The following is an 18755-nucleotide window of genomic DNA, read 5'->3' as shown; positions in this document are numbered from 1 at the left end:
AACCCCAAGAACACCATCCCAACCGTGAAGCATGGCGGTGGAAACATCATTCTTTGGAGATGCTTTTCTGCAAAGGGGACAGGACGACTGCACCGTATTGAGGGGAGGATGGATGGGGCCATGTATCGCGAGATCTTGGCCAACAACCTCCTTCCCCCAGTAAGAGCATTGAAGATGGGTCGTGGCTGGGTCTTCCAGCATGACAACGACCGGAAACACACAGCCAGGGCAACTAAGGAGTAGCTCCGTAAGAAGCATCTCAAGGTCCTGGAGTGGCCTAGCCAGTCTCCAGACCTGAACCTAATAGAAAATCTTTGGAAGGAGCTGAAAGTCCGTATTGCCCAGCGACAGCCCCGAAACCTGAAGGATCTGGAGAAGGTCTGTATGGAAGAGTGGGCCAAAATCCCTGCTGCAGTGTGTGCAAACCTGGTCAAGAACTACAGGTAACGTAGGATCTCTGTAATTGCAAACAAAGGTTTTTGTACCAAATATTAAGTTCTGCTTTTCTGATGTATCAAATACTTATGTCATGCAATAAAATGCAAATGAATTACTTAAAAATCATACAATGTGATTTTCTGGATTTTTGTTTTAGATTCCGTCTCTCACAGTTGAAGTGTACCTATGATAAAAATTACAGACCTCTACATGCTTTGTAAGTAGGAAAACCTGCAAAATCGGCAGTGTATCAAATACTTGTTCGCCCCACTGTATATTCCAATGCAAGAACCACCCCCCCCCCAAACTGTGCCCCCTTTCATTTGCCCCCTTAGTCACTTTATCCTGGGGCCAGGTCTGGGGTGTATTAACAAAGCTTTGTGTGCATGTGTGTGAGATTAATCTTTACAATCACACAGCACATTTTGATGTCCAACACTGGGCTGTTTATGCCTCTCTTCAATCTAGTTTCTCCTCATCCCGTCCTTCACCCCCTTCCCCTCCCTCTCTTCTTCCACTCAGTTTATTCCTGTCCTCCTGACACACACACAAGCGTTTCTCTCTCTTCCCCATTCTCTCTCCTGCTGTCTTTCCTCCTTTGTATTCTCTCCACTGTACTGTCTTTTCTCTCTTTCATTTTCTCTCTCTCTCTCTCTCTCTCTAGTGAGATCAACAGGCTGGACCTGGGGCTGACGGTGGAGGTGTGGAATAAAGGGTTAATATGGGACACCATGGTGGGAACAGTGTGGATCCCCCTGCACAGCATCCGCCAATCAAACGTGGTACACTACACCCCCCCCAATACTCATACTAGCATACTACTTAGTAAGCTACTATGTGAGCATGTCTCCCTAAGCCAGGGCAAAGCAACTCCTTGGGATAATGAAGTACACCAGCCATGGAATTAGAATTAGTGGAATGAAAAATCAGAATGACTCACTGAGTCCCCACAGAAAGCTCCAGGGATCTGGATGTTCCCAGATCTGTTTGTGCTGTTTTACGAACTCTTTGTGACAAATGGCCGTAGAAGAGCTGGTAAGACTGCACAAACAGATCTGGGACTTGACTAATGTTTTTGTATGCAGTACAACAATTGGGATCTAAATAACAAACTAACAATGATAATGAATGGTATATCAGGTCTATGCATTCAATTTCTGTGTAGGAGAGTCCGGGGGACTGGCTGACCCTGGACTCCCAGGCCATCATGGCGGACAACGATATCTGTGGAACCAAAGACCCCACCTTACACCAGGTGCTGCTGGACACACGCTTTGAACTGCCTCTGGGTGAGTAAGGGTGGGAACCAATGAAAGAATTATTAACAAACTAACGAACAGACGGGTGGATGGATGGACAAATTAACAAAGAAATTAATGAATAAATGGACAGACGAACAATTTAATGAATTAAGTAACGAATATACTAAATTGACCCCCATTCATACCCCAAAAACTACTTGAAATACAGTAATTCCCACATTCACAGTCATGCATCTTACAGTAAACATAATCACACCTGAATGGGCATTCTGATCTTTAACTGGGTTAGGGTCAGTTTCCCCCAAAAATAAAGATTATTTTCAGCACTAAAGCCCACTTGTAGGCTATGAATGAACAATAATCAAAAGATGTACTTCATTTTTTGGGGAAACTCACCCGTAACCAGTTTTATTAGATTCCATGTGTCCCCATAGAAACACACTTATCTGTGTCACTAAAATGGCTGCTTGTGTCCTTAACTTCAGGCTGTGGTCTCCAAGCATTGATTAGGTGTCATTTTACACTGCCTCCCATCCCCTGGTCAATACTGGTAAACTAACCCTGTCTGTCTGACTGAGCACCAGTCAAGTGGGGTTCTGGCTGAAAAGTCACACTCAATGTCTTTGGCAAGAATAGTTTTGAGGGGAATGGGTGTGATAGGCTAACCACTAATACCTATCCAAGTGAAAGCTTGGTGGAAAGCTTAATGGTAACTGCTAGCCATGTGTGTGTGTGTGTGTGTGTGTGTGTGTGTGTGTGTTGATATACAGCTGATATACATCTTAGTGGCATTACAGATGCGTGTCGTGAGGGTATAAGCATGTGTGTGTGTGTTCTGGTCAGCTGTGTGATTTTTTGTTGTTGTTTTGTTTAAATGGTGGGGCTCTTGTTTTCAGATATCCCTGAGGAGGAGGCACGCTATTGGGCCAAAAAACTGGAGCAACTCAACGCCATGAGAGATCAGGATGTAAGCTGTTGTCGCACACATTTATGGATCACCCTCTATTATACAGTAGACTGAGTTTTCCCACTATGTATTTCCCTATTGTCATTTTAAATCTGTCTCAGAGGGGGATACAGGCAGGTGGGACAAATAGCTTGAAGAGTTGGATTGAGGTGTGAGAGGAGTATATGTAGTTAGAGTTGGGAAGCATTACTGGTACACCTCGGGCTTTGCACAGTAGAATGACTTACGTGTGTATGTATTTCAGATAACTAACCAGTACCCATACCAAGAAGACCAGGACCGACCACTTCCTGTCCCAGGGACACAGTGCTGTGAGTAATCCACCAATCACTGGGCTTGTCTGATAGACGGGTGTTAGCGATTAACCAATGAGAGTCAACTATTCAATATCACCCTGTCAGTTCAATGCGAGGTATTTGGATTGCACTAGAGTGTGTCTTTGTGTATGGTTATGTGTGTTTGTTTGCATGTCTGTGTGTGTATCCACATCGAGAAAGTGAAACATCAATAGGAGTATTAGTTATACAGAGGCACTGGATGCGGAATTTCTGGTGGTGTCAAAGTCTACTGGGCGTGGTGACACAGCTCTAGGGGGGGCAGGCAGACAGACACTGGGCTATGGCTCTAACAATGCTCTTCAGCCAAAGGTTCCCTTTCAGCACACCATACAATAACAGTAGTTAGACAGTGTACACCAGCCATCCCCAATAGGTGGCCTGTAATTTGTTCACCTACAATTTGTTCACCAAGAAAAGCTCAAATTGATTTTAATTTAGGCAATCTGTTCCCAAGTATTCCCACGCATAAATACTGTTGCGTATGTGATCGTATACCAATGTAATCAAGGTTAGAAATTATTCTGTTTTTGTCAAATACTATATCTGTTTGGGATTATTGCGGTCAATTTGCAGTGTACAAATGATTTAGAACTATGTTCCGGCTCCCCGACCGTCTGCTGAAGGAAAAATCGTCCCACGGCTGAATGTAATTGGGGACCCCTGGTGTAAACAGTTCAATTAAAATGTTCTGAAACCCATGAAATTATCATTATAAGGGCACAAGGCGAGACCCAGAATCAGACATGAGAGGTAGATGGTTTAAGTCTCTGATATTTATTATAATCCAAGCGGTAGGCAAGAGTGGTCGTGGACAGGCAAAAGATCAAAACCAGGTCAGAGGCCAGGAGGTACAGAGTGGCAGGCAGGCTCGAGGTCAGGGCAGGCAGAATAGTCAGGCAGGCAGGTTCAGAGTCCAGACAGGCAAGGGTCACAACCGGGAGGACTAGCAAAAGAGAGGAAAAAGCAGTAGAACTGAAAAAACCACGCTGGTTGACTTGATGAACTGACAACAGACCAGCAGGGAACACAGGAATAAGTACCCACGGACTAATGAGGAAAACAGTTGACCCCAGGAGGTGGGTGGAGACAATCACAAAGACCGGTGAAACAGGTCAGGGTGTGACAATCACATTCCTAATGTTTCATAATTAAGACAGAATCCTTCTCAAAACATTATGTTTCTTTGTAGGTAACTGGAGTCTGTGGGGAGACCAACAAAGTGAGTACCCTTAATGGGACATTTCACAATTTTTCATCTTCATATTCATCATACAGCACCACACCAACATCAACATACAGTGGGGCAAAAAAGTATTTAGTCAGCCACCAATTGTGCAAGTTCTCCCACTTAAAAAGATGAGAGGACTGTAATTTTCATCATAGGTACACTTCAACTATGACAGACAAAATGAGAAAAAAAAATCCAGAAAATCACATTGTAGGATTTTTAATTAATTTATTTGCAAATTATGGTGGAAAATAAGTATTTGGTCACTTACAAACAAGCAAGATTTCTGGCACTCACAGACCTGCCTCTTCTTTAAGAGGCTCCTCTGTCCTCCACTCGTTACCTGTATTAATGGCACCTGTTTGAACTTGTTATCAGTATAAAAGACACCTGTCCACAACCTCAAACAGTCACACTCCAAACTCCGCTATGGCCAAGACCAAAGAGCTGTCAAAGGACACCAGAAACAAAATTGTAGACCTATACCAGGCTGGGAAGACTGAATCTGCAATAGGTAAGCAGCTTGGTTTGAAGAAATCAACTGTGGGAGCAATTATTAGGAAATGGAAGACATACAAGACCACTGATAATCTCCCTCGATCTGGGGCTCCACGCAAGATCTCACCCCGTGGGGTCAAAATGATCACAAGAACGGTGAGCAAAAATCCCAGAACCACACGGGGGGGACCTAGTGAATGACCTGCAGAGAGCTTGGACCAAAGTAACAAAGCCTACCATCAGTAACACACTACGCCGCCAAGGACTCAAATCCTGCAGTGCCAGACGTGTCCCCCTGCTTAAGCCAGTACATGTCCAGGCCCGTCTGAAGTTTGCTAGAGAGCATTTGGATGATCCAGAAGAAGATTGGGAGAATGTCATATGGTCAGATGAAACCAAAATATAACTTTTTGGTAAAAACTCAAATCGTCGTGTTTGGAGGACAAAGAATGCTGAGTTGCATCCAAAGAACACCATACCTACTGTGAAGCATGGGGGTGGGAACATCATGCTTTGGGGCTGTTTTTCTGCAAAAGGACCAGGGCGACTGATCCGTGTAAAGGAAAGCATGAATGGGGCCATGTATCGTGAGATTTTGAGTGAAAACCTCCTTCCATCAGCAAGGGCATTGAAGATGAAACGTGGCTGGGTCTTTCAGCATGACAATGATCCCAAACACACCACCCGGGCAACGAAGGAGTGGCTTCGTAAGAAGCATTTCAAGGTCCTGGAGTGACCTAGCCAGTCTCCAGATCTCAACCCCATAGAAAATCTTTGGAGGGAGTTGAAAGTCAGTGTTGCCCAGCAACAGCCCCAAAACACCCCTGATCTAGAGGAGATCTGCATGGAGGAATGTGCCAAAATACCAGCAACAGTGTGTGAAAATCTTGTGAAGACTTACAGAAAACGTTTGACCTCTGTCATTGCCAACAAAGTGTATATAACAAATTATTAAGATAAACTTTTGTTATTGACCAAATACTTATTTTCCACCATAATTTGCAAACAAATTCATAAAAAATCCTACAATGAGATTTTCTGGATTTTTTTCCCCTTCTCATTTTGTCTGTCATAGTTGAAGTGTACCTATGATGAAAATTACAGACCTCTCTCATCTTTTTAAGTGGGAGAACTTGCACAATTGGTGGCTGACTAAATACTTTTTTGCCCTGCTGTATGTGAAAATGGCACATCAACCAATTAGTAGGAAATGCCTACTCACAATTGGTCATAATCACACGATGCACACTGATGTCATTGGAAATGCTTATCTTCCTCTATCTTTTTTTACTATAAAACAAAAACTCACCATTTTCACATACACTGCATTCGGAAAGTATTCTGACCTCTTCCCTTTTTTCACATTTTGTTACTTTACAGCCTTATTCTAAAATGTATTAAATAAAAATCTCATCAATCTACACACAATAACCCATAATGACAAAGCGAAAACAGGTTTTTAGAAATGTTTGAAAATTTATAAAACATTCAAAACAGAAATACCTTATTTACATAAGTATTCAGACCCTTTGCTATGAGACATGAAATTGAGCACAGGTGCATCCTGTTTCCATTGATCATCCTTGACATGTTTCTACAACTTGATTGGAGGCCACCTGTGGTAAATTCAGTTGATTGGAAATTATTTGGAAAGGCACCCACAGCCGTCTATATAATGTCCCACAGTTGACAGTGCAAAAACAAGCCATGAGGTTGAAGGAATGGTCCGTAGGGCTCCGAGACAGGATTGTGCCCAGGCACCAATCTGGGGAAGGGTACCAGATCTGTGCAGCATTGACGGTCCCCAAAAACACAGTGGCCTCCATCATTCTTAAATGGGAGAATTTTGGACCGGGGGAGAAGGGCCTTGGTCAGGGAGGTGACCAAGAACCCGATGGTCACTCTGACAGAGCTCCAGAGTTCCTCTGTGGAGATGAGAGAACCTTCCAGAAGAACAACCATCTCTGCAGCACTCCACCAATCAAGACTTTATGGTAGAGTGGCCAGACGGAAGCCATTCCTCAGTAAAAGGTACATGACTGCCTGCTTGGAGTTTGCCAAAAGGCCCCTAAAGGACTCTGACCATGAGAAACAAGATTCTCTGGTCTGATGAAACCAAGATTGAACACTCTGGCCTGAATGCCAAATGTCACGTCTGAAGGAAACCTGGCACCATCCCTACGGTGAAGCATGATGGTGGCAGCATCATGCTGTGGGGATGTTTTTCAGCGGCAGGGAATGGGAGACTAGACAAAAATTGAGGGAACGGTGAATGGAGCAAAGTACAGAGAGATCCTTGATGAAAATCTGCTCCAGAGGGCTCAGGACCTCAGACTGGGGCGAAGGTTCACCTTCCAACAGGACAACGTCCCTAAGCACACAGCGAAGACAACACAGGAGTGGTTTCGGGACAAGTCTCTGAATGTCCTTGAGTGCCACATGGGATTATGAAGAAATTATGAAAGAGAACTGCTATCCTGATTACATACAGTGGGGCAAAAAAGTATTTAGTCAGCCACCAATTGTGCAAGTTCTCCCACTTAAAAAGATGAGAGGCCTGTAATTTTAATCATAGGTACACTTCAACTATGACAGACAAAATGAGAAAAAAAATCCAGAAAATCACATTGTTCGATTTTTTTATTTGCAAATTATGGTGGAAAATAAGTATTTGGTCAATAACAAAAGTTTATCTCAATACTTTGTTATATACCCTTTGTTGGCAATGACAGAGGTCAAACGTTTTCTGTAAGTCTTCACAAGGTTTTCACACACTGTTGCTGGTATTTTGGCCCATTCCTCCATGGAGATCTCCTCTAGAGCAGTGATGTTTTGGGGCTGTTGCTGGGCAACACTGACTTTCAACTTCCTCCAAAGATTTTCTATGGGGTTGAGATCTGGAGACTGGCTAGGCCACTCCAGGACCTTGAAATGCTTCTTACGAAGCCACTCCTTCGTTGCCCGGGCGGTGTGTTTGGGATCATTGTCATGCTGAAAGACCCAGCCACGTTTCATCTTCAATGCCTTGCTGATGGAAGGAGGTTTTCACTCAAAATCTCACGATATATGGCCCCATTCATTCTTTCTTTTAAACGGATCTGTCGACCTGGTCCCTTTGCAGAAAAACAGCCCCAAAGCATGATGTTTCCACCCCCATGCTTCACAGTAGGTATGGTGTTCTTTGGATGCCACTCAGCATTCTTTGTCCTCCAAACACGACGATTTGAGTTTTTACCTAAAAGTTATATTTTGGTTTCATCTGACCATATGACATTCTCCCAATCTTCTTCTGGATCATCCAAATGCTCTCTAGCAAACTTCAGACGGGCCTGGACATGTACTGGCTTAAGCAGGGGGGACACGTCTGGCACGGCAGGATTTGAGTCCCTGGCGGCGTAGTGTGTTACTGATGGTAGGCTTTGTTACTTTGGTCCCAGCTTTCGGCAGGTCATTCACTAGGTCCACCCGTGTGGTTCTGGGATTTTTGCTCACTGTTCTTGTTATCATTTTTACCCCACGGGGTGAGATCTTGCGTGGAGCCCCAGATCGAGGGAGATTATCAGTGGTCTTGTATATCTTCCATTTCCTAATAATTGCTCCCACAGTTGATTTCTTCAAACCAAGCTGCTTACCTATTGCAGATTCAGTCTTCCCAGCCTGGTGCAGGTCTACAATTTTGTTTCTGGTGTCCTTTGACAGCTCTTTGGTCTTGGCCATAGTGGAGTGTGGAGTGTGACTGTTTGAGGTTGTGGACAGGTGCCTTTTATACTGATAACAAGTTCAAACAGGTGCCATTAATACAGGTAACGAGTGGAGGACAGAGGAGCCTCTTAAAGAAGAAGTTACAGGTCTGTGAGAGCCAGAAATCTTGCTTGTTTGTAGGTGACCAAATACTTATTTTCCACCATAATTTGCAAATAAATTCATAAAAAATCCTACAATGTGATTTTCTGGAGAAAAAAAATCTAATTTGGCCTGTCATAGTTGAAGTGTACCTATGATGAAAATTACAGGCCTCTCTCATCTTTTTAAGTACACTGTATACTGTAACTAAAAAACAATATTTTAAAACTCCTCCAGAATAATCTCCATCCCACTCTCTTGTGTGGGAAAAGCTCAGTATGCCTCTTCTGTTTACACAGGAAAATGGGTGACCGGGAGAGATGAGCTCTATATGAGTTCTATGGTTGGAGTTGAGATGGTCCACATTAGCTGGAATGGCCGCTGTGCTGAGTGGGCACTGAATGAGTGGTTTCTGCAGGTCATGCTTGTGCAGCATTGTAAAAAGGTATTCCTCTGTGGTACAATAAAGTAATGATGTTCTCTTTTCAACCATGTGGCATAATTGAGACTCATCTCAACAGACAGACATCTTTGATGTCAAATATGGACCTTCTTGATGTCTGGGTGCTTGTCACGAGCCCTGATATTCTGGTTCTCACAGAGACCTGGCTCAATTGTTAGATTATGGATAAGGACCTTGAAATAACTGATTACAACATTTTCAGGTGTGATAGATGGAAAAGGGGGGAGGGGTGGCTATATTTGTGAAATAAACACAGAATATTTGTCTTGACTTTAACCTGACTCAACTAATTTCCAAAGCCACCTGCATCTTTGCACGAATTGCAAAATTCATATGATATTATACAAATTGCTAAATGTGTAACATGAAAAGGATGACGTAGTACGCAATTGTACTTTTTACTCGTGAGCACCACTTTCAAAACTCCTGGCTGAAATGATACAGAAGTTTGAGAGTACATCTTTAACTATCAAATTCCTCACTGATTGATCCAGGGATTTTTCTGCCATTGCAATTCTTTGGAGTTGGTCAGCTAAGCATTTTTTTTCGGGTTGCCTAAGTAGTCAGTCAACTTAGTGTATGTTAACTTCTGACCCACTGGAATTGAGATACAGTGAAATCATCTGTCTGTAAACAATTGTTGGAAAAATTACTTGTGTCATGCATAAAGTAGGTGTCCTAACCTAAACTATAGTTAACAAGAAATTTGGTTGGAGTGGTTGAATAACGAGTTTTAATGACTCCAACATAAGTGTATGTAAACTTCAACTGTATATAATATAATCTTTGAGAATTAACAATCATCAATATAAAACGGTCAGGGAGAATTGAAATTCCCAAAACAGTGAATTTAGCAGTATTGCTTTTCTTATTATGTTTGAGCAAAATAACGCAGCATTAGCCTTGGCAAAATGTCATGTAAAAAGTTAAACATTTTCTCTCAGCTCCATGGCAAAATGTGTAAAATAATAGGAAATTTGCTTTAAAACTGCAAAAGTTTCTCTCAGCTCCATGGAGAAATTTGTAGAATTGCAGGAAATTGGCTTTAAAATGCAACAACAAAAATTCTCTACAATTTAGCCATGCTGACGGGCCAACCATGGCCATTGCCTGAAAACCCCTTTTTTATCCAGAAAAAAACCCTGTGATCTTATTCTGAGAGACTGCACAAGGACTTGTCAAATGGTGTCTTTTCTAATGCAATTAGCGATCACTCTCCTATTGCCTAATGCAATTAGCGATCACGCCTTGTGCAGATACAAAGCAGAAAAATTCAGATTCTTGTGTAATTATGAAAATACATTTGAAAATTGTCTCTCCCCAAGGGTAGACTATTGCTCTGAGTTTTCCTTTGTCAGTTGCATACCTGACCCTGAATTAACCTTGGAATTCTTCTTATTTATCTTTGTCTCTCTGGCGGATAGACTTGCCCCCTTTAAATGCCTTAGAGTTAAAAAAAAAAAAAAAAAAAGAATCAAAATCCTTCAAAGCTTTCTGACTTCATTATAATGAGAAATCAGGCCTGGGCTAGACAAACTGACTCGATATCTGATTGTCAGCTTCTCAGGCAAATGAGAAATAAATGCACTTCCTCAATTAAGAAAGCAAAGTCGAGCTACTTTCTAAATTCTATTTCAGACACTGCTAATGATCCAGCTACATTTTGGGAAATAGTTAATGCACTGAACAGTGGAAATTCCACCAATTTCCTGCCTAATCAAGTTGTCTGGCACTGGCATCATTACTGAACAAAGATAGATACGTGATACATTTAATTAGCATTTTATCTCTGCAGGCTTCCTATTTGAAAGAAATAGTGTTTTAACTGACCCTTTAGTTAGTTTAGTTTAGTCAGACCACATTCTTCCCCTCTCCCAAACATTAGTTTGCTTAATGGAAACCCTGTCAACTACAATACAATCATTTCATACATTTTCTGTTTTTGATGTACTAAACGCCTTGCTAAAATTGATGTAAAAAAATCCATTGGGGAAGATTTGCTTGACAACTTCTTAGTGCAGCTTTCTGCTCCTCTTATTGCGCAATCATTGACACATTTTTTTACTTGATGATTGTCTCTGGTGCTATCCCGAAGGTCTGGAAAGTGGCCCATGTTCTTCCCCTTTACAAAGGTGGTGACCCTTGTGACCTTAATAATTATTAGCCCTATTTGTAAACTTTCTTGCCTAGCTAACACATTTGAATTCTTGACACAGTACTTCTTAACTTCCAAATCTATTCTAAATGTACATCAGGGGAACTTCAGACCAGGGCATAGTACCATCACAACAGCATCACTGGTTTTACATGATGTCGTAAATTTTTGGCTAGGAAGAAACACTGTTGCTGTATTCATTGACTTGTCTAAAGCATTCAAAACTGTCATCCACTCTTTACTAATTCAAAGGTTGTCTGTAATTGGCCTGGATCAGGCATCATGTAACGGTTTAAAAACTACCTGACAAACAGGACACTGTATTTTTTGATGGTGTTAAGTCAAGTTTCCCACGGGTATATTTTAGGTCCTGTACTTTTTACTGTCAATATAAATAATATTGGTCTTTCTGCAAAAAAAAGAACATACACTTGTAAATACACCATGACAGCGCAACACACAAGGGGTGGAACAGTGGCAAAGGTACCCACAGGACAAACAGAATAATATTAGTCTGAGCACTGTTGTGCTATTGCCCACAAGGTTTCCCGGGATTTTTCAGAGCTGCAATCTGCCTTTTGTTGCTTTGCAGAAAGCCTTTGTTGAACTGAAATTGGTACTTAATACAGGTAAAACAAAGTACATGATGTTTTCCAATTCACTTAAAAATATATCTGAGGTTTTACGTATATGTACATTGTATGGTGCCCACATTGATCGTGTCCCCTCTTATAAATATCTGCGCATCTGGATTGATGAAATGTTATCTTTTTAAAAGCATATGGATGAGTTGGTTAAGCAGTTGAGAATAAAAATAGGCTTCTTCTCTAGAACTAGATCATCCCTGAACAGCCGAAATCAGATAATTCATTTAAATTTCCTGGCGGTGCTAGACTACGGTGACACAATACATATGAATGCAGCTGCAACTACACTGAAACCATTAGATGCAATTTACCACAGCCCACTTCGCTTTATTACGGGCCACAGGTTCAGTATACATTATCGCATCCTATATCAGAAAGTAGGCTGGCCCTGTTAAGTCTCGTAGATCGATACACTGCTCTATTTTTGTTTATAAAGCCCTCTTGCATAAACTTCCGACATACCTTCATTGTTAAATTACAGACATATGAGTCATCAGAACACAGGGATGGCTAACTCTAGAGATCCCATTGATCTCTACGGAATTCGGTAAATCTGCATTCAGTTTTTTTTGCGCCCCGTGTATGGAATGATCTGCAGAGCTCTCTGCACCTTGATGCTTTTTTACCTCTAGGCCAGTTCAAGATGTTGATGGAGAACATCCATCTTGAGGAATGTGATTGCTTAAATTTCTTGTAAATATTGCATGTTTTTTATTACTTTTGTTTTTGTATATGTTGTATAATTTATGTACATACACGGCTCCCTTGTAAAAGAGGCCTTGGTCTAAATGGGATTTCCCTGTTAAAATGAAGGTTAAATAAATAAAAACTGGATTCTAACAGTCGGGCAGTATGACCGGGCAAGATTTTGTCAGATTCCTATGTGAACAGGCTCCAATCTTTTTAAATCTGAACCAGTCCAAATGAGCTGAGTCTAGACTGTCTGAGTGAACGACAGTCCCGGATCTCCACAATGTAAATGTAGTTTTAGTCTCACCCACTCTCTCCTATACCCACTCTCTCAGGAGGGACCGCTTCACTTTCACTTTCAGGTCTATGTTAGTCTCTGATTAGAGGGAGAGAATAGAAAGAATCAGTGTTGCAGACCTCCACACTGTTCATTGACCAGTTATTCTCATATGTCTGGTTCCTCTCAAGGTTTCTTCCTGCCCCAAGGGAGTTGTCCCTTGTGAACAGTGACAAGGGAGGGCCCTTGTCAGGGCCCTGATTTAATTGAATAATAATTTATTGAATGTGTTCCCCCCCTCCCCTCCAGATGAGGACCCAGACAGTGCTGTGGATGACAGAGACAGTGACTATCGCAGTGAGACCAGTAATGGCATCCCTCCTCCTTACTACACCACGTCCCAGCCCAATGCCTCCGTCCACCAGTACCCCATCAGAGACCAGCAGAACCGCCCCTCCTCCTACCCCCCCTCTAACAGCTGTGAACCCCTTGACTACCACCAGAGGGCCATCAGGTGTGTGTTGTCCTACTCCCCTCTATTTTTTTGCTGCTTGATCTCCTGCTCCAGCTCAGTGCTTGCCTTGCAGGCCTGCTCCCCTCGGGCTGAGGAAAAGACACACTCCCCTGCCTGGGTTCCCTGATTTGGTTCCCTGACTGAGTTCCCTGGCCTGTCTCTCTCTCTCGCTGCTTCTTCATGCATTATTCAACAAACAATCTCATGTGTGTGTGTGTGTGTGTGCGTGCGTGCGTGCAGCCATGTCTGAAATGTGGCTTGCCTACTACTTTCCTAAACTAAATACTGTGTACTAATCGTACTACATACTATTTAGAACGTACTGTTTAGTACAAACGTATGCAGTAAGCAACAGATATCAAGATACTCATTTCGCCTTCTCAGTATGGAGTAGTAAGACATTGTGGCATTTAAAGCATAAACATAATATAGTTCACGAAAGTTTAACTTCATCCAGTTAGCATAACATCATTCATATTGTTTCCTATTCTACGGGCATAGTGTGAATGAATACAAACAAATCATCATCACCATACCACATTTTTTCTTCTGCTCTTTCCTATTAGCCATGTGTGGAATGGCATTCACCTATTTACCTTATAACCTATAAGCACGGAACAATAATATACATTCCTCAGGCTTGCTGTTTAATCTATGGGCTCACTTTTGCAATTATCACATTCCTCCCTCTCAACCAATGGGCGTAAATCTTTGGATGTATTTATATGTCAACTTACCCTCGTTCTCTCAATTGCTGTTTTCGCCAACCATCCACCTCCCAACCAGCTATAGTAACTTTAGGGCCTGTTATTTTGGGGGATTGATGTGAACACACCAGCCAGCTGGTCTGCGCATGCTCTTTGGACGCAGCTAGGGATGTCGTCTGTGCCAGCAGCCTTGTGAGGGTTAACACGTTTAAATGTCTTACTCATGTCAGCCGCAGAGAAGGAGGGGAGGGGCCCGCAGTCCTTGTTAGCGGGCTGCGTCGGTGGCACTGCATTATCCTCAAAGTGGGCAAAGAAGGTGTTTCGTTTGTTTGGAAGCAAGACGTCGGTGTCCGTGACGTGGCTGGTTTTGTTTTTGTAGTACGTAATTGCCTGTAGACCCTGCCACATACGTTTCGTGTCTGAGCCATTAAATTGTGACTCCACTTTGTCCCTGTACCAATATTTCGCTTGTTTGATTGCCTTGTGGAGGGAATAACTACACTGTTTATATTCGGCCATATTCCCAGTCCTCTTTCAATGGTTAGATGCGGTGGTTCGCGCTTTCAGTTTTGCTCGAATGCCGCCATCCATCCATGGTTTTTTGTTAGGGTAGGTTTTAATAGTTAGGGTAGGTTTCACAGTGGGTACATCTCCAATGCACCTCCTTATTTACTCACTCACCGAGTCAGCGTATAGATCAAGGTTATTGTCTGAGGCTGCCCAGAACATTTCCCAGTCCGCATGATCAAAATGATCTTGAAGCATGGATTCCGATTGGTCAGACCAGCGTTGAATGGTTCTAGTAATGGGTATATCCTGTTTGAGTTTCTGCCTATAGGACGGTAGGAGCAAGATGGAGTTGTGGTCGGATTTTCCGCATCGCGGAATTTAGAGTAGCAGTGGTCCAATGTATTGCCTGCACGAGGTGTGTTGGTTCATTGTCCTGTTGAAAAACAAATGATAGTCCCACTAAGCACAAACCAGATGGGATGGCATATCGCTGCAGAATGCTGTGTTAGCCATGCTGGTTAAGTGTGCCTTCAATTCTAAATAAATCACAGTGACACCAGCAAAGCACACCATCACACCACCTCCTCCATGCTTCACGATGGGAACCATGCATGCGGAGATCATCCGTTCACCTACTCTCATTTCACAAAGACACAGTGGTTGGAATCAAAAATCTCAAGTTTGGACTCAACAGACCAAAGGACAGATTTCTAATCCTTTCTAATCCTGTCCATTGCTCGTGTTTCTTGGCGCAAGCAAGTATTCTTCTTCTTATTGGTGTCCTTTTAGTAGTGGTTTCTTTGCAGCAATTCGACCATGAAGGCCTGAGTCAAATAGTCTCCTCTGAACAGTTGATGTTGAGATGTGTCTGTTACTTGAACTCTGTGAAGCATTTATTTGGGCAGCAATTTCTGAGGCTGGTAACTCTCTAATGAACATTTCCTCTGCAGCAGAGGTAACTCTGGGTTTTTTCCTGTGGTGGTCCTCATGAGAGCCAGTTTCATCATAGCGCTTGATGATATTTGCGACTGCACTTCATGAAACTATCAAAGTTCTTGAAATTTTCCGGATTGACTGACCTTCATGTCTTAAAGTAATGATGTACTGTCGTTTCTCTTTTGCTTATTTGAGCTGTTCTTGCCATAATATGGACATGGTCTTTTACCAAATAGGGGTAGATACTTTGAAGAATCTCAAATATAAAGTATATTTTGATTTAACACTTTTTTGGTTACTTACATGAATCCATATGTGTTATTTCATAGTTTTGATGTCTTAATAGTAAAAATAAAGAGAAACCCTTCAATGAGAAGGTGTCCAAACTTTTGACTGGTACTTTACATTGAACAACAGAGCAGCTTTTCGGTATGTTTTGTTATTTCTGTATAACCCCAACTCGACGACGAAGTTGGCTCTTTTACAGTGGAGGTCAATTGGAAAGAATGTTTGTTTTCCACCAAATTTTGGGAGAGGAGAATTTCTTATTTTTTATTTTTACGTGAATATTGACTCGGAGTATAGGGCTACCTGCCATCACATCTGGCTCCAAGGATCTTCCCTTGGAGACGAGGCCATTCTCCAAAATATTTAATAAAATGTGATATTGCATTCCGTCTTTGTTGTTCATTCAGTCAAGCCTGTATTGGATTGAACTTTAAAACGTTCTATTTTCAGATACCCAAAAAGCCTACTATTTAGAATGTAAGTATGGGATTTCGGACATGGCCAGTGAGTGTTTATAGGTGTCTGTATCCTTTCCTTTACCTTTCTCTCTTCTCTGCTCACCCCCTCTTGCACCTTCTCCCTCTCTCGCTCTCTCCCTCTCTCTATAATTTTTTTAATAGCTTAATTTAACATGGAGTATACTGCAAATACTCCTGTCTTTGCTCCCTGTGAGGATGCTTGTTCTTTGTAATTTGTCAGCTTTCTGGAGGTCCCTCACCTTTCTGTTCTGCTCTTATTTATTTCTCTCTCCCTATTTCCCTTATTTTATTTATCTCTGTCTGATACTGCAATGAACTCTCATTGATTAACCATCAGTTTTACCTTCACAGTCAGGTGTTATAGCAGAGCGTTTTACTATTGCTCAGGGATGCTCTGGACATTGTGTACCTTGGGAAAGTCTCTGTCTGTCCCTCCATGTTGGTTACTGCTTCTTATTATTTTGTCCTTCCTTCCCTCTTCTGTGTTCCTCCACCCTGCCTCTCATCCTCTCTCCACATTCTCACTTCCTTCTCTCTTCTCTCTCTCGCCATTTATCTTCGTTTCCCTGTCTTGCTCCCCCTTCCTAACCAGTCCGACGGGAAGCTATGCATCGTCTGCAGAGTTGAGTCACTGCAGCAGCCAGCTGAGTGAGGAGGAGTACGGCCCGGAATACAGAGAGCGAGACCCTTATGATGAGAATGACTCCTACCACTCCTGCCACTCCTCTGTCAGCTACAGCAAAGGTTCTCCCGACTGGGACCCCGATGAGACCCAGGGGGCGTATAGTGACGAGGGGGGCTACAGTAAGGATGGGGGTGAGGAGGGGGCCATCTATGAGGAGGATGATGGTGGTCTGTATGAGGAAGAGGTGGCGAATGAAGGAGAGGGGCACATATATGACGATGAGGATTATCTTCTGGATGGGACCCTCAGTGAGGATATCCCCTACACCCCTACCCCCACCAGCACGGCACCCCCCACACTGGACGTCCCAGGTGCTTCTAGACCCCCTCTGCAGAAACAGCCCTCTCTACATCAACAGCAGGCGCCACCCAGCCAACCGCCCAGCCATGCCCCAAATCTGGCCCACCCTCCGGGCATGGCTCCAGGAGGACAGCCCCCTGGACAGCCATCCACCCAGGCCCCTCAAGCCCAGTCTCATACCCAGCCAGCCCCTTCCCCAGCCCAGTCCTTCTTCTCCATGGCCAAACCCTTCTCAGCAGCAGTAACAGGCCTGGCCTCCTCTTTCCTGTCTTCTGGAGTCCCTACTGCCCAACCTGCTCAGGCTCACCCCCCAGCATCACAACCCCATCCCCAGTCTGCCTCCTCCATCCCCCCATCTCACCCCGCCACTACCTCCCATGGGCCCCAGTCCACAACCACTGGCCCCCCCTCTCAGCTGACCACCTCCACTACCTCTCCCTCTGTTGCACATACAACCACCCAATCAGAGGGCCCTGATGCCAAACCCCCCCTGCCGGAGGACCAACTCCTGCTAGAGGAAGACAAACCCCTTCCCCAAAAAATTAGGACCCCGACAGAGGAGGAGCACCCCATGGAAGATGAGGACCAACGGTATGACGAGAGTCGCCCCCCCACCCCCGTAGAGGAGGAGGAACCCCTCCCAGAGAGGTAAACCCCCATCTCAAATATTTTTCTGTTCTCCATGCGCAGAAGGGGCTTTGTTTATTGGGCCACCATATTGGGTGGACTGTGAAAAAGCACATAGGGGTGCATCTGAAATGGCCCCCTATTCCCTTCCAGTGCACTACTTTTGACCAGGGACATTTTGACGAAGTGTCTTGATTAACCCCACAGAACCCCCCTCCGTTCCTCTTAAAAACACATTTAAAAAAAAAAAAACTAAAAACTTTCCTTTCCTGAAATAACACTTGCTCTTGTCTTTTCCTGCTAGCACTGACTGCTGATAGTACATTTTATCCTCAATAAAGCAGCTAACTGTGAAATGTGGTTATCTAACCTAACTACACTACATATCTAAAAGTATGTGGACACCAACTCGTCAAACATGTCATTCCAAAATCATAGGTATTAATATGGAGTTGGTCCCCCCTTTGCTGCTATAACAGCCTCCACTCTTTTGGGAAGGCTTTCCACTAGATGTTGGAACATTGCTGCGGAGTTTGCTTCCATTCAGCCACAAGAGTATTAGTGAGGTCAGGCACTGATGTTCGGTGATTAGGCCTGGCTCGCGGTTGGCATTCCAATTCATCCCAAAGGTGTTTGATGGGGTTGAGGTCAGGGCTCTGTTGCATGCCAGTCATGCTCTTCCACACCGATCTTGAAAAAGCATTTATGTATGGACCTCGCTTTGTGCACGAGTGCATTGACATGCTGAAACAGGAAGGGCCTTCCCCAAACTGTTGCCACAAAGTTGGAAGCATAGAATCGTCAAGAATGTCATTGTATGCTGCAGCGTTAAGATTTCCCTTCACTAGAACTAAGAGGCCTGAACCATGAAAAACAGCCCCAGACCATTGTTCCTCCTCCACC

At 43.3% G+C, this 18755-nt stretch overlaps 1 protein-coding gene across 1 annotated transcript in view; it reads left to right on the top strand.

Moving 5' to 3' along the window:
* LOC112246888 (protein unc-13 homolog A-like) overlaps nt 1-18755 on the top strand; it is a 101497-nt gene that overhangs the window by 40796 nt on the left and 41946 nt on the right. Inside the window, exons 4-10 of the mRNA XM_042308347.1 lie at nt 1103-1220; nt 1604-1727; nt 2597-2667; nt 2912-2978; nt 4195-4224; nt 13116-13320; nt 16833-17873. Of these exons, the coding sequence (XP_042164281.1) occupies nt 1103-1220; nt 1604-1727; nt 2597-2667; nt 2912-2978; nt 4195-4224; nt 13116-13320; nt 16833-17873 (1656 nt within the window). The remainder of the gene's footprint in view (nt 1-1102; nt 1221-1603; nt 1728-2596; nt 2668-2911; nt 2979-4194; nt 4225-13115; nt 13321-16832; nt 17874-18755) is intronic.

Source organism: Oncorhynchus tshawytscha, linkage group LG28 (assembly GCF_018296145.1).
Source record: "Oncorhynchus tshawytscha isolate Ot180627B linkage group LG28, Otsh_v2.0, whole genome shotgun sequence".
Classification (NCBI taxonomy): domain Eukaryota; kingdom Metazoa; phylum Chordata; class Actinopteri; order Salmoniformes; family Salmonidae; genus Oncorhynchus; species Oncorhynchus tshawytscha.
This window is presented reverse-complemented; position numbering and strand designations above follow the sequence as displayed.